The 17,149-nt window shown below is 37.4% G+C and overlaps 1 protein-coding gene across 3 annotated transcripts in view; it reads right to left on the bottom strand.

Moving 5' to 3' along the window:
• The window catches only part of LOC126198548 (AP-5 complex subunit beta-1-like), a 153,104-nt gene that overhangs the window by 123,793 nt on the left and 12,162 nt on the right, over positions 1-17,149 (bottom strand). For all 3 annotated transcript variants that reach the window (XR_007540085.1, XM_049934969.1, XM_049934970.1), the window contains exons 4-6: positions 14,572-14,715; positions 7,189-7,319; positions 6,969-7,068 (exon numbers count right to left, since the gene is read on the bottom strand). Coding sequence is in view for 2 of the 3 variants with exons in the window: in XM_049934969.1 (XP_049790926.1) it covers positions 6,969-7,068; positions 7,189-7,319; positions 14,572-14,715 (375 nt within the window). In the remaining variant the exon portion in view is untranslated. The remainder of the gene's footprint in view (positions 1-6,968; positions 7,069-7,188; positions 7,320-14,571; positions 14,716-17,149) is intronic.

The following is a 17,149-nucleotide window of genomic DNA, read 5'->3' as shown; positions in this document are numbered from 1 at the left end:
CTACCATCTGGTGTGCAAGATGTACAAGACAGGCGAAATACCCACAGACTTCAAGAAGTATATAATAATTCCAATACCAAAGAAAGCAGGTGTTGACAGATGTGAAAATTACCGAACTATCAGTTTAATAAGTCACAGCTGCAAAATACTAACGCGAATTCTTTACAGACGAATGGAAAAACTGGTAGAAGCGGACCTCGGGGAAGATCAGTTTGGATTCCGTAAAAATGTTGGAACACGTGAGGCAATACTAACCTTACAACTTATCTTAGAAGAAAGATTAAGAAAAGGCAAACCTACGTTTCTAGCATTTGTAGACTTAGAGAAAGCTTTTGACAACGTTAACTGGAATACTCTCTTTCAAATTCTGAAGGTGGCAGGGGTAAAATACAGGGAGCGAAAGGCTATTTACAATTTGTACAGAAACCAGATGGCAGTTATAAGAGTCGAGGGGCATGAAAGGGAAGCAGTGGTTGGGAAAGGAGTGAGACAGGGTTGTAGCCTCTCCCCGATGTTATTCAATCTGTATATTGAGCAATCAGTAAAGGAAACAAAAGAAAAATTCGGAGTAGGTATTAAAATTCATGGAGAAGAAGTAAAAACTTTGAGGTTCGCCGATGAAATTGTAATTCTGTCAGAGACAGCAAAGGACTTGGAAGAGCAGTTGAACGGAATGGACAGTGTCTTGAAAGGAGGATATAAGATGAACATCAACAAAAGCAAAACGAGGATAATGGAATGTAGTCAAATTAAATCGGGTGATGCTGAGGGGATTAGATTAGGAAATGAGACACTTAAAGTAGTAGAGTTTTGCTATTTATGGAGTAAAATAACTGATGATGGTCGAAGTAGAGAGGATATAAAATGTAGACTGGCAATGGCAAGGAAATCATTTCTGAAGAAGAGAAAATTGTTAACATCGAGTATAGATTAAGTGTCAGGAAGTCATTTCTGAAAGTATTTGTATGGAGTGTAGCCATGTATGGAAGTGAAACATGGACGATAACCAGTTTGGACAAGAAGAGAATAGAAGCTTTCGAAATGTGGTGCTACAGAAGAATGCTGAAGATAAGGTGGGATGATCACGTAACTAATGAGGAGGTATTGAATAGGATTGGGGGGAAGAGAAGTTTGTGGCACAACTTGACTAGAAGAAGGGATCGGTTGGTAGGACATGTTTTGAGGCATCAAGGGATCACAAATTTAGCATTGGAGGGCAGTGTGGAGGGTAAAAATCGTAGAGGGAGACCAAGAGATCAATACACTAAGCAGATTCAGAAGGATGTAGGTTGCAGTAGGTACTGGGAGATGAAGAAGCTTGCACAGGATAGAGTAGCATGGAGAGCTGCATCAAACCAGTCTCAGGACTGAAGACCACAACAACAACAACATAAAAAATGAATCACTAAAAGATAGATCTTCAAACTTGGGAAGTAAAATAACTTATGATGACTAGTGTGTGCATTTGTGTGTGTTACAGAGAGAGAGAGAGAGAGAGAGAGAATATACATGTATGTTTATACGTGTACCTGTGTGTGTGTGTGTGTGTGTGTGTGTGTGTGTGTGTGTGTGTGTGTGTGTGTGTGTGTGTGTGTGTGTGTAGGGAGGGAGGGGGTGACCAGGCAAGGGATGGAGGGGGATGAGTAAAACTTGTAGAGGGAGACAGAGGTTAGACTGCAGTAAGCAGGTCCAAATGAATATAGATTATAGTAGTTAGGCAGCAGTGAAGAAGCTTGTAAAGGATAAGAGTACTGTAGAGACCTAACATCAAACCATTATCTGGGCTGAAAACCACTACATGAAATATGAAACAAAGTAACTAATAGTAATTACTCACCATAAGAATGTTTTAAATTTCCAGATAAATAAACACTAACCTTAAAACTAGGATGTTTAAGAAGAATGGAAAACCATTTCAATTTTTGATTGTCTCAGGCAGAGTAGACAAAAAATGTAAACAGCTGGAAATGTCACACTTATTAAAATATTCCAGGCTATTATGCCATAGAGGAATTTCTTATCGAACGTATTCAAGGAGGGTTACAGCTTTTTTGAAGATCGGGTGCACACCTCGGCTTGCTAATAACTGAAGTAAAATTCTGTGTCCACACGCTCCCATGCAGAGGTTTGACATCACATATTTTGAAAACTCAAATGTAATTGGCTATTGTCAGTTGCTCCCATCTACCGTTGCTATCACCCTATGGTGGAAGAGCGATACACAACTACTTCAACATCAGTACCCTGATACCATGTAGTTTCATACCCTCCTACCACCAACTAAAATTATTGGGGTGTTTAGTAATCTCTGTGGCCTCTAAGTATAGCCTTCCAAAATATCTGCTCATGGCTTTCAGTATGTGAGTCTTGTCAAATCAAATGTGGCAGTCTCCTAGCTGTAAAGGAGGTTCTGCAATAGCTTATTTCAACCATTCTTTTAGTAGAATCCTCCCAATAATATTCCATTTCATAAAGATCTTTCCCATGTGGTCAGCATTGTCTTTTATGAATGGCGTTAAATCGTAGAATTTCACAGATGCCTGTACATTGCTGTTTTATTTTTGTTGCTTTCTTAATACTCTTTATCTAGGCATATGAATATCTTTCTTAAGCAATGGATGAGATTCTGAATTCTGTTTCGAGCTGCTCTGGTTCATAGATGTTCCCTGCTCTATCTGCTAACATTTTGTAACATCTTGTTCTTGTCATGAATGACGACTAGAATTTCGGTGTAGGTAATCGTCCATGTGCATGGGTTTTCAATACACTGTGTGGCTGGAGCTATAATCTTTTTTTCTTGAAGACTAGCACATCAAGGAAATGTAATTTGCCATCTACTTCCTCCTCCACAGTGAACTGAATCTTCAGATTAAACTCACTGAGATGTTCATGAAAATGTTACTTAATGCCTGTTTTTCCATAGAGATGTTTGCTATCACCAGGCCTAAGGGGCTCCCCAGAGCCATGCCATCCACTTGTATGTAAAATTCATCATTCCATTTGAAGTATATGGTCAAGAGACAATATTTACAGAGTTCTTCAACAGTGTCAGGAAAAATCCTGATTCAGCTGTTTCAACACCTCATTAATCAAAAGGAGGAGGGTGTGAAAGTAAACGGTATCTGGATTCTGGTGCTGAAGACTATTTGCACTGGACAATGACCAAATGCAATTGGGTTTTTAAAAGATGTGGTGTCATGCCTCTGCACAGGAGCACACAGAAATGTAATTTTACTTCAGTTAGTAGTCAGCTATTGTGTGCACTGGATCTCTGAAAAAGCTATGATACTCCTTGAAGATGCCCTCCACAAGAGGGACGAAATGTGGGGCTTCAGCAAGGGATTCATTTGACAGCATAATATCCTCACATATTTTAATAGGTGCAATATTTCCAGCTGAGAAAGATTACATTTTACAATTAGACAATTCTATAAGGAGGATGTGTCAAGAGATGAGTGACGCCTGGAAAGACTCTGAAAGATGAGAGCACAGCTTTTGTGCTCCCTCACATTTATGTCTTGTTCCAGGGCAATCATTGATATTCCAAAGTTTCTGAACAGAAATCATATATTCAGCTCAGTCAATGCACAGCGGATTTTCAAACCAACAGATGCGGCTTTATGACATGAGCACATTCAACAGACCCGCCAGGATCTGGCAAGTTCAAACTGTAAATTAGTAACTCTTCATATGAGTATCAGTGAGAAATTGCATTGTGGTGACTGGGATGAAACAAAGATTGTTGCATAATACTATGGGGAAGCCCATGGTGACAATGTCCAGAAGGCAGCAGAAGAAATTTGAGAATTTACAACCAAAAGTTCATTATTCGATAATTGATCTGCGCTTTCCAAAGACAGAAATTTTGCTGTTAGTCCGCAAGTTACGCCCACCGCGAAAATTGTAAGCAGGCACTTGTAATGTAATAGCAGCAGAAGAAATGTGTATAGAAGTCGTACGAATATTGGTATGCCAGAAGCCTTCTAAAAATAATGAAATTGTGGGTGAGAGGAACACAATAAAATGCCTGAATCAGGATAACAGTACTATCATTCTCTCCAACGACAAGCGTAATGCAAAGTATTTGTGACTGTCACCCTCTACCGCAGTAAGGTTACAGACTTGTTAAACCAGTACACATACAGGAAGCTGAGTAAGGAATCCACCAACGAAGTTCTTAGGTGATTTTGAACAGAGTAAATTACATAGCATAGTGGTGCAGCTGAAAGAGATATTATTCAGTTTTAATGTATCGCTGTTTACCATGGTTCCACTTAATGACTTGTTGGAACAGCTATATCGGATTTTTCCTGCCAATACTGCAGAACTCTTTAAATATTGTCCATTGACATTTACTTCAAAGGCAAGAATGAGCTTTATCAACAAATGGATGGCGTGGCTATGGTGAGCCCCTTAAGCCTGGTGATAGAAAATTTCTTTAAGGATAAATTCAAAGAACACGCATGAGGAACTGTCAATAATAAATCAAATATATAGTTTCATTACACAGATGATACGTTTGTGTTGTGGGCACAGGGCTGAGAGGAACTGAATCATTTTCATGAACATCTCACTGATATCTACTGAAAGATCCAGTTCACTACAGAAGAGGTGGTAAACAGCAAATTACTTGATGTGCCAATCTCCAAGAAAGAAGGTTGTAGTTTTGGCCACATAGTATACTGAAAACCCAAGCACACAGACCATTATTTGTGCTGGAATTCAAATCACTATACACAACAAAAATGAACTGTTATAAAAATATTAGCGAATAAAATGAGAAACATATTTGAACTGAAATATCTCACCAATACATTGCTAAAGAAGGGATATTTGCCTGTTGAGTTTAAAGAAGCATGAAGAGAGTCACAAAAAGAAAATAGCGATGTACTGGCATCTGCAAAATACTATGTTTTCCTGTGATTCATAAAGGATTTTACTGAAGGAATAGAAAAGATCTTGATGAAATGAAATATCAGGTAATCTACAAACCCACCTGGGAGAGACAGTAACACTAAATCTGCCAAGGATACTCTCAAACCCCTGGAGAATGGAGGCATTAAGGATACTGTGTAAATGCTCATGTGGGTACAACTATAAAATAGTAAAAAAAATGAATATAAAGACACAAGAAAACGCGAGAGCAACTGTAGAAAGGGAGAAACTGATAAATCAGCTGTTGCAGATATGCTTTACAATCACAGGACTATTGGATTCAGTTTGACTCATCTCAAGTACTGGTAGCCACAAGCAGACACTATGAAAGAGTACACAGAGAGGCCATAGAGATTATTAAACACCCCAATAATTGTAATTGGAAGGATGAGGTAGCAATGGGAAAAACTGATTAGTTAAAACCAATACTAGTTTTTTAGTTCTGAATAATGGATATTTTTTGGTATTTGTCTGCTATCATTATAACTGATGTTTTTATTTTTATTAATAAACAGGAAAAGAAGAAAGAAATATCAATTAGTCATTGCAGCAGTGTCAAAGTTTTTTATTTCTAAATAAACCTTTTTTAAAGAATGAGTAATTTTTATTTGTAAAATTTGCATTGCTTTGGAATACTGAGTTATTATAGAAAATGGGAATAGTGATCAGTGCTATTTTAATAAAAATGCCAACAGAAACGAGCAACAAATTCATGGCATAATAACTGCTGAGACAATAATGTACCTGTTACCATGTTGTGTGGCCCATTAGATGGTACGTGTATACATGCAGTGTGCAACACATGTCTCATCTGGTCTATATGGCAATTTCTCACTGTCGTCTTCGGACATCAATTGTATTACAGGATGGCTCCATCCTTTGTCTGGAAGTTTTTATGAAGTGCAGTATCAATGAATTACAATGCTCCATTTGCTTTAAGAGGTTAAAAAACGGGAGAAGCCACAATGAATTTTTCACACTACAAGAACAAAACTTAAACTTAACAGTCCATTAATAGTTCGCAATAAAAATATAAAGCAACTCATCAGCTGCTGTGTCTACACAACATGTCTTTACCTTCATGGAGCCTTTAAGAATGGACAAATTAAACGAAAGATACAGTTCTTCAACCTCAGTTTCCATTCTTCAGCACTGACTGTTCATAAAGTCCAAATAGTGGTATGACCCCCAATTACAACATTATTTTTGACCAGAGTTTCAAAAAATTAGAATCAATAGGAGAATACTGGTAATTTTTTGTAGTAGTCAAGCACTTATCACTTTTCAAGAAAAGCAGAAAATGGTGGATGAACTATTTTTTCTTTCATCTGCCTATTTAATTTAATATTTTGATCCTATGTATCTTAAAACTGAGGAAGTCAAAATTTTTCAATCTTTGTTCCATTTCTATGTTTAATATAGGAAATTATAGGAATAAAAAAACCAAAAAGTGGTTATTTTGATTGGTTTTAATAGTCCAGTTCAACTTGCATTAAAAAAAAAAAAACAGCTGTTTCAGCAATAACTGCCATCTGTAGGAGGGGTATGTGAAACACAGTATCTCGATTCCAATGCTGTAGAAAATGTGTACAAGTCTCCTGCCATGGGATGGTAGCAGTAGCAGACAATACCACCAGACAAAGGCCAATTGCATTTGAGTTTTCAAAATACGTAACACCACACCTCTGTTTGTAGTGAGCCAGGGAATGCATCGGATCTTTGAAAAAGCTATAATCCTTCTTGAAGAGTTATACACAGAAGGATATGAAACATTGGGTTTAAACAAGAAATTCATCTGACCATGACATAATACTTTAATAGTGAGAGTAAGGTTTAACATCACATTGATTAGGTCATCAGGGGGGAAGCATAAGCTCAGATTGGGGATGAAAACTGACCATGTCCTTTTACACAATTCGAATTAGGGAAAACTAATTTTGTATGGCCAAACTAAATAATTACAAAAGTATTTCACTATCTGGCAATATCTGTACACTTTGTTTTAAAAGGAATTAAGCTGTCTGAAAACTTACTTGATTTATGTTGGAAAAAGAAACATCAGGAACTGCAGTTTCAGGCCAAGCCATTGCACTCGGCAATTGTTCTCTAATAGTAGGTGGCAAAATGTCCAGCCTATTCATATACAGAGTAAATGTATATTTTACAAAAATTGTGATTACATACAAATATCAGATAACAAAATTTGATTAATGATACATATACGGTACGAGTTTAGAATGATAATACATTTACCTAGCAGATGATTCATAACAGAGAAAATTCTTAATGGTTAAAGCTAACAGACAAAGATATTGCTGATGTGCTGTTGTTGTTTCTGTAACAGTGGCTGTGTACAGAGTGTCCACATACGGCTTCAGAAGTGCCTACAGAATAAAACATTATGAATTAGAAAAATGAAGCAGGAATACTTACATACATATCACACAAATTACTACAAAATGTTTGCACCTTTGACTTACCTTATATTTTCACAAGCTGCAGTATAGTCGCTAATGCAAACTGTGATCCAGGTACTGTATATCATCGAACGACTTAATATTATGATCAAAGACTGGAATAAAAAAACTTTTGACTTACCTAATATTAATGTTTCTTGTTATATATAAGGATGCAGTGTGTAAAGAATGGTTACCTAGAGACTTCTTTGTGAAATGTTAAGAGTCAAATTTTACCGGGGTCGCTACGGGAGCAACATATGGCAAACGTAAGAATATTTTTAGATTTTACCGCATGACGACTGATTCTTGGAACCATCTATGAAGGTTTGCATGGAATATATGGCAACTTTCTACTTGAATGAAGTTAAGTCAAACAAAATTAATGCAACAGGACATTCTCCAGCAAAAAGCTTAAGTTTGATAGAAGAATTATGCAGGGTCAATTGATAATTTGTGTTGGGTATTAGACTTATTACATAAAAAATTCTTTATGACAAAGCTTTATTAACATTACACTAATATAATTAGTATTTCATTTTGTGTACTTTATAAGTGTTGAAATTTTCATCATACATGCATGCTAAGTGCTCCCTTTACCTGAAAAAATGATGTAGAAATGAATTCCATGAGACTAATAACTTACTATTAACGATTCACAGTATGGGATAAAAAAGTCTTAACTTTCTTCAATATATTATGATCAGAATAACACAAATGGTTAACAACAACAATAATAATAATAATAATAATAAGTGTTTGGTACATATGTAGAAAAGGCTTTTGGACAGTGACCTGGGGGTGTCAATAGCTAGTGGTAGTTAAGTAATCAGCAAACTGGTGAACAAGTGCTTTATAACTGTCAAGATCTTCATTTATGCAGACATGAACTCCTTCATGTACAGAACATTCTACAAATAAATACAACAGAACTGTAGGCAGTTACTAAAGCATCATCTATCAAGAGATGTATTTATTAAGGTGGTACTATTTAGATTTTACGCAGTTGTTGTAGCCACACGACATATTAGCCAAGGTTGGGCACTAACTGCTGATGTTTGGTTTGGTGAGCTTAGTTTAGTTTTTGAGCACTATATTTGTGAATCATGATGTGGAATGTGTCAGTAAATTTAGAAAAAGATACATATTTTCTCTGTGAAAACAGTACTGCATGCTAGCCATTCATATAACTGGATTTTTTCTTATAAGCTTAAGCCCCCCCAAAAATTTGATAAATCTAACTCAACCACATACATACTACCTACTCCAAAATTAATGTATGGGACACAAGGAGTTGTCAAGCAGAAATGATTTCAATTTGTTTTAAAACTTTCATTATCTAACAGCTCCTTCAATTCATGAGACACACACTTAAACATTTTTATGGCTACTTAATTTGCTACTTTCTGTGCAAGAGTAACCTTAAGTTGTGGACAGCGGGGGTTATTTTTATTCTTAGTGTTATTATTCTGCCTGTTTTCAAATTGTACCTGATTCCTCACAGTAAAGTTTGTAGGAGGTTATATGTACTATGTGGTGGTTGTTAGTATGACTAAGAGTTGCCTTTATGAAGTTTGAGGATTGGCAACAGATATTTACAGGATGTTTCTGTGCAATGAATACTTTGTATTTATGAGTATGAGTGGAACTGCTCCAGAAAATTATTCCATATGACATATACAAACACCAGTATGCAAATTCTCTTAATTTTGTAATGCTTCTATCATAGAGACCCGCATTTACAAATGTTGCTGGAATCAGGTGTTTGATATCTATAATATATAATTTACAATTCAAGTTCTGGTCAGTAGGGGCACCCAGGAATTTCAAACAACTAATTCTACACATTTTCATTCCCCATTGCTACACTGTTATGATTCATGATCTATCCTGTCCAATACAGAAAACAATGGACTCTGTTTTTTCTAAGTTATGTGGTAGACCAATTGCCGAGAATTATTCAAGAATACCTGTGAATATTTCATTCATTGGTTTTTGGTTATTGCACTTCTGTTGGGCTTATAATGACCCTTGCACCATCAGCGAAGAGCACTATTTCTGCTCTATCAGTGTTAGATAGAAGGTCATTTACATATATCATAAACGTGAGTGGACCCAGAATACAGTCCTGAAGAATGCCAGCAGAAATTAGTCTCCACTAAAAAGAAGATTGGGGCAACATAAGCTGCTTAACAAGAGCTTTTATTTCCCATCTGTTAAATATTAAGGGGACCACATACTCAATATTCCTCATGAATATAGTACATCAAAGAAGCCTTCACAAGTGACTGTTGTTTACGGAACACAATCTGACATATCCTGGAAATGTTGAACCAGAATCAGTGGCTAAACCTTCCACTCCTATGAAACATCAGTTAAGTATCAGAGAAAGTTGGCAAACACATACAATTGGTTCTTTTCAAGACTGAAATTATCATGACTTCATTCAATACTGGATTGTCAAGACAGAAAAGAACTACTACTATCACACAAGTGGAAACAACATTTATGGTCATTTTAGCATAAGAAGAGAGACAGGTGGATAAATGAACAAAGAACAAAAATTGCTGGGATGAATGCGGAATTAGAATGCCATAATAAGCACTATGGTAGCGCTATCTTTTTTAAGACCAGATACAGAGATTGAGGCAACAAGCACCATGGACAAAAACAACATTGAAATTTTAACAATTGAGCTACTGTCATGTACTACTATGTCAATTTACAAACCACCCAAAATTGATTTTATCTTCCAAAACCCAAATAATTTTCATAATGAAACTCGAGAAACCCCATTCTCACCTAACGAACTGGGAACAGCAGTGCTACAACTAAATCTGCAGGCCTTGATAACATACGAACTGAAAAAAATAAAACGGTTTAGTCCAAAATGCTGTGCCTCCCACGAGAAGATACTTGATAAGAATTAACATGACACAGGTAAATAAGGGCAAGGGTTTATTATAAACAAAGTATAGAGATTTAATAACAAAGTAAGACCTTCATCAATAAAAAAATAATACAATTTTTCAGACATTAACAGCTTACACCTGGAACACGCAGTAAATAAACATAGTGAGACATAAAGACTGTGCCACTGATAATCCCTAATGACAGGGGTTAAGTGTTCGGTGTAGTTGGCCAAGAGATATCACTGAAAAGTCTTAGGTCCCACCGTGGTGGCTTCCAACCAAGCTCTGACTGACGGGCTGTTAAGATCCGAAGCACAAATTGGCCCAGAGCTGCGATGGAGCAAACTGCTGACATGTTAGCTGGGTAGTGAAGCAGTTCGTGCCGATCGAGTTCCACACACGACGGATGAAATAGGTCCCTGGCACAGAGGACCTCTGGTGGTGCTTGTCCTGCCATCTGCCGTCCTTTTCGTGATCCACACAGTCTGGCGAGGCAATGCCTTGTACATGTGCAAACCCTTGATGATTCAGTGTCTGAGGGTTTGCCATTTCCTGTAGGTGAACAGTGGGTACACGGCACAAAAACTAACAAATGACTTGTGAGGACGATGAACAGATATTTGGAAACATTTCTGATTTGCAAACTTCGGAGAAAAGCACAAATAGTTGGATTACTAAAGCTTGACAAAGAGCCGTCCGAGCCAAACGTTTTCCATCCCATTTCCTTAACCTGCCACTTATATAAACTATTTGCAATAATGATTCTGTCTAGAATAGCAGCCAAAATTGACACAAAACTTATTACTGAAGAAGCTAGTTTTAGATCAGAGAAACTGTGTTTTAGTCAAATACTAAACCTGACAACACACACTGAAAACAGTTTTGAAAGGAATTTAATAACTGCTGCTGCCCCCCCCCCCTTTTTTTAAAAATGTATATGTACACAAATGACCAGCCACGTCAGATGGAAATAAAAAGCAGACGATACCATCATTACTGCTTAAGGAAGAACTTTTGGAGAGGTTGAAAGAAAATTGACAGAGGCTTTGGAAACCTTGGGAAACTATTATGAGGAAAATCGTCTATGACCTAATCTAGGAAAAACTGGAAGCCACAAGACAACTGGAAATAAATGGAGGGGCACTGCACCAACACAAAATACTTAGAGTCAAGCTAGATCGCGCACTGTCATTTAAGAAAAAAACACTACTCTGAGCTCAAAGGAAAAATATAAATAAGAAACAGTATTATATGTAAACTGCCTGACTCAAAACAGGAAGTGCAGCCTTATGTACTTTAATCATCAGCAATATAGCTGCAGAACATGTGGCATCAGTATGGAAGGTGTCTTGCCACTCCAAACACATAGACATCACTTTACGTGAGACTCTCGGGGTTGTCACCAGACGTCTGAGGCCTATACCTGTCCACCGAATTTACACACTGGCTGCCATAGCAACCCCAGACCTCAGATGCACAAAGAGAGTATAGATACAATAATTTCACTTCCGATGAAAGTAGTAGTAAGTGCAACTTCAAATGTAAACTCCAAAAATGAAGATACAGAAAACTATCCACCACTAAGGTTTGGGAATGCTTGGAGCTTATAGTAACACAGGAACAAATAACTGATGGCAGTACCATACAAGGAGATTGTATGTCCAAGTTGGACGAGATACCTGATGACAATGGGAAATTAATCACTAGGAAATGAAAGAAACGTCCACAAGCCCTGTTGGCCCACTGGTAGTGACCAACTGCTGTGTCATCATCAGCCAGTAGTGTCACTGGATGTTGTACGGAGGAGTGTGGAGTCAGTGCACTGCTCTCCCGGCCACTGTCAGTTTTTGTGAGCTGAAACTGCTACTTCTCAATCAAGCAGCTCATCAACTGGCATCACAAGGTTAAGTGCACCCCATTCCAGCCCTCCTGCCACGGAAAAATCACTGCAGTACTGGGAGTCAATCCTGATCCTTCGCATGGCAGTCAGCCATGCTGACTACTCAGCTATGGAGGTGGACAATAGTATATGTTGTAAAGCTTTAGCGATAAACTCCAGGAAGTATTTTTACTGGGGTATTATGAACCAACAATATTTAATGATAGATCTAGACCACAATGAGACAGTCACGACTATACAATTCTGGCTAGGAAGCCAATGTCAGACAAATGCAGTATAAAACAAAAGAGGGAATGGCGTAGATGACTTGATGGAAAAGTTAACCAAATCCAATCTGGCAGGCCAAACAAACTATTTATTGTGGCCAACTTAAACTTTAATTTATATTATGGTGGATGAGGGAAAAAAAGAAAAAAGGGAAGTTCTTGTTAATACACACACCCACTCAGACACTGGTATGGGTGTTTGAGCACAATTTAGATAACAATGTTTAAATAATAGTGGTCCAGTTGAATGCAGACTAAAAGGCAATGCCCATTTTGTTTATCTATTTATTTATTTATTTATTTTGTAGGTGCAAATAAAAAGGAGAGATTGGCCTCAAATGGCTTATTAATCATGGGACATTATGCTGTTAATAACTACCGGAAATGTTATAAACTTAGGATGTTAACCTGAAGAACACCATACCCTATCTTAAACTTCTGACAGAATTTCACTTACTTTATATATACACGAAACAATCATGCAACAGGAAGGGCTAAAAAATAATGAGAAGATATCCCTGAACCACTCTCTGATCATGCTATCCAAGGACATTATGCTCCCCCGTGAGAGCACAGGTAAGACGTTGGTTCACACTATATGTTGTGTTACAAGCTGCAAACGATGTTAAATCCAGTTCCCATATGGAAAAGCAGCACTTACAAATTATTTTGTCGTTGGAACAACTTGTTTTCTCTCAAAATAAAAACTGAAAAGTACCTTCTTCTTTGTACAAAAATTGACAGTTTCACACAGAGATGCATTCTTATCATACTTAAACAGGATAAATAGCTATCAAGAGAACTGACTGAACAATATACAACGGATTAATATCACATTCACTCATGACAAATGAGGATGTACTTCAGCAATTCACCTGAGTGTTTTTAAGGCACAAACTCAAAACAGTTCACACCTTATATTCGGGAATATCAGTAAATGCTTAAGATCCATTCTCAAGTATCACACCTTGGGCTGCAATTTTGGGACTTAGAAATGGAGGAGTAAAGAGTAGGAAGGGTGGATGTGGGGACAGAGGGAGGGTATGTACTGACCCTACTTGGGCATACCCGTCTATGCTGAAGCTAGTTATTTAATTTCATGTTCCATGGATCAATTTGTACAATAAATTGAAATTATGTGGAAGGGGTCATTTTACACTTGCATCTCAAAAATACAGAGGTGAATTGGTAATTCACACAGACCACCTTTTACACATTACAATAACAGAAATTATTCTGTAGAATAGGAGCAGTTGTCAAGGAAAAACTTCCAGAATGAGATTTTCACTCTGCAGCGGAGTGTGCGCTGATATGAAACTTCCTGGCAGATTAAAACTGTGTGTCGACCGGGACTCGAACTCGGGACCTTTGCCTTTCGTGGGCAAGTGCTATACCATCTGAGCTACTGAAGCACGACTCACGGCCGGTCCTCACAGCCTTACTTCTGCCAGTATCTCGTCTCCTACCTTCCAAACTTTACAGAAGCTCTGCTGCGAACCTTGCAGAACTAGCACTCCTGAAAGAAAGGATACTGCGGAGACATGGCTTAGCCACACCGGCCGTGAGTCGTGCTTCGATAGCTCAGATGGTAGAGCACTTGCCAACGAAATGCAAAGGTCCCGAGTTCGAGTCTCGGTCGACACACAGTTTTAATCTGCCAGGAAGTTTCAAGGAAAAACTTCTTCAGTTTGTTTTCAGATTTTACTTTGTTGTCTGTCAGACACTTTATATCGTTGAGTGAACGAACAAAAATTCTCGTAGCACCACTGTGCACCCCTTTCTGTGCTAAAGATAACCTTAATGCAGAGTAATTAACATCATTTTTCTTTCTGGTATTGCAATTATATACATCATTGCTCCTTTTGAATTACAGTAATCAGATTTGCCAAACACAGATGTGTCCAAGATGATTGTGGGTGAGCACCACATAATAATCAGCATTTTATGAAGGGTAACAAAAATAATTAACAAATGAACTGTGTACTGTTGTATAACTTATTGCATAGAGAAAACAAATTAATAAGACTAACACATCTAAAAAAAAACATGTATGGCAACAGTAAACACACAGTCTAATAAAAGATGTAAGGCAGTTTACTTACTGGAAAACACAACTCTAGTTCCAAAAGGCAATTGGCAGCAACTGATCTCACATGTGAGTTTTTCACATTATTCACTTGTTTCACAAGTACCATTAAAAAATTGAGGACTTCTGAGAATAGTCCAAATACTTCAGAGCCCTGAAACTTTAGCAGAAAAATTGCATTTTAAATTAAAACAAGGAAGTTATTGTTATGTCAAAACATTAATTGTTGACCATCATGACATGTGAGCTTGAGCAATTCCCTGGCGTATAGACCATAATTTCTGAAAGAGTGACTCAAAACCAGGGTGATACAATTCATCTAAATACCACAAGACATTATTAATATAATTATTTCTTTTGAAAAAAATCAGGACAATTAAAATCACTTGCAAAATAATCATATGTAGTTCATCTGAGTTTCATGTGTTTTGCTGATGTAATGAATCTTTTTGTAGTGCTAATTTCAGTCTTACAGATGCTGTTCTCAAATCATCATTGTAAGTAACAAACAGAAAATGTTTTTCTTTGAATGGGAAAGACTTGATAATTATGCTGGTGTATCAAATTATTAAAATTTTAAGAAAAATATGTAGGGTATGGATTTGTTCCACAAATGTCCTGTGAAGTTTTGTCTTTGCGTAATAATCTGTATATGCAGAAGATGGGTTTTTGTCTGTTTGGTGGCATACATACATATGTTAATTTATACACTTTCTTATGATAAAAAAATAAAGGAAACTGGATAAACCCGCCACCCACCTATGGGAAGCATTGACTTTGAATAATGATTAAAAGCATATACATTGTTCTTTGGTCTACCAACCTAACTTTACTCAGTTCCATAAGATATTATTAGTATAATAACTTTTTTGTTTTTAGTTTTGTGTTTAGTTCCTCATTTACTTTTCGCTGTCATGGCATGTTTTCATCATCACAAGAATAATATTAGTTTATTTGGTTCTGTGTGTATGACTGAATTATTATTGCTCGTATTATGGAAGAATCCTGTAACTTGGTGAACCCTAGAATACAAAGGAATACAGAAACCCCAGTTAATGTATAAAATCAAATAGTGACTTCACATTATGGCTTCTATTGGGTTGTAATGGCAAAGCTGGTTTTACAACTAAGAGATCTGCAAAAGTGGATTAGTGAATTACAAACACAAAGTGCAACACACAGCAGCATTAATTTATTTCTGCAAGCAATGAGACAGACTGTATATATGACAAACAATACTTATCAGAGAAGCCAGAAATGTGGTTTGCAATGTTAGACATGGCACCATGCAAAACATTGTTACTAGATATCACATAAAATTTGCAGTGACAGTTAACACAGCTTAGATGCCTGAGCAGTCACAGTGGTTTCAGACATTATATTAAAGTCCCCCTTGCAATATCAATATCTCCATTTGAGGGACACCTTAGTCAGCCAAATGTGTTAATCAGTAGACCAATGTATGCTGCAGGTATCCCAGTGAGAACATATCGGTGATAGAGCATACTCTCAATTCTGGTGACACCTAAGAAACATCACTAAAGAAGAAGCAAAATCGGATGTAATATTACGACATGTTTGGCTGACACAGCTAGCCTTATCAGTAAAAACTGCCATGGTGATGTGCGATAAAAGTGATTTAATCCCTTATTATCAGTAGCAGACAAAATTCACACTATGATGGAACAGGCAAACACTTAGAGGTAGTGATGCAAGCAATTAATGATGTCAGTTACACCGCTGCTATATGACATGAGCAGCAAACTAACATGAATAGCTCTGGAGTCAGATGTCATACGGACGCACTTCAGAAGCAGCGACAAACAAGCGATCCTGCACCAGACAAAATAAAGAAGACAATCACTCATTCCACTGGTACAACCAAACAGATGGCCAAATAACAGAAGGAAAACAACCTTACTCTGTTTGCTGGCACCACAGGCATTTTCGCAGTCAGGCCACAAGGTGCACGTCTCCACGCCTACTCCCATATGTCATCAGCAGTCTGCAGTGGGCACAGCAGACAACATTATCCCACAAAAGCATCGAATCATAAATGGAGGAGCCACTGTTAGTCCTGGAAGCACAGCTGATGACATAACCAAAACTAACCAAGTCACAGTATTTAAAATTGGCCCAATTACATCAGTGACAATTTGTCGATGGGCACACACGCTGTAAATCAAGCATGTTTATTGACATTATCACACCACTTGTATGTGAAGGATAAAAAGTAAACTGTGCTAGCTTATTGACACAGGTTCCGACGTAAGCATGCTATCGTACAGATGGAATGAAACTGCATCAGTGGGTGCATCTCTCCACTTCACTGCAGACAACATATGGTGAATGTGAAGTAACAGTCAAAGGTTTGTGCTAGCAAATGTTATTAAGCCAGCACTGGGAGCAGATTTCATCAACCACTGAAGAATGAAAATAAAACTCCATGCGCACAAATCAGGATGGACAGTGAGTTGGTCATAGACAATAAATGGAAAAGTGCTTCCTTTACTCAAGAGTGATAACAGGCATAAAGTTGAAAATTAACAATCCCTGCCACTCCTCTCAGCATTCTGTAAAGTAATCAAGAGATT

Source organism: Schistocerca nitens, chromosome 8 (assembly GCF_023898315.1).
Source record: "Schistocerca nitens isolate TAMUIC-IGC-003100 chromosome 8, iqSchNite1.1, whole genome shotgun sequence".
In the NCBI taxonomy this organism is placed as follows: Eukaryota; Metazoa; Arthropoda; class Insecta; order Orthoptera; family Acrididae; genus Schistocerca; species Schistocerca nitens.
The sequence above is the reverse complement of the archived record's forward strand: the minus strand, read 5'-3'. Positions and strand labels throughout refer to the sequence as shown.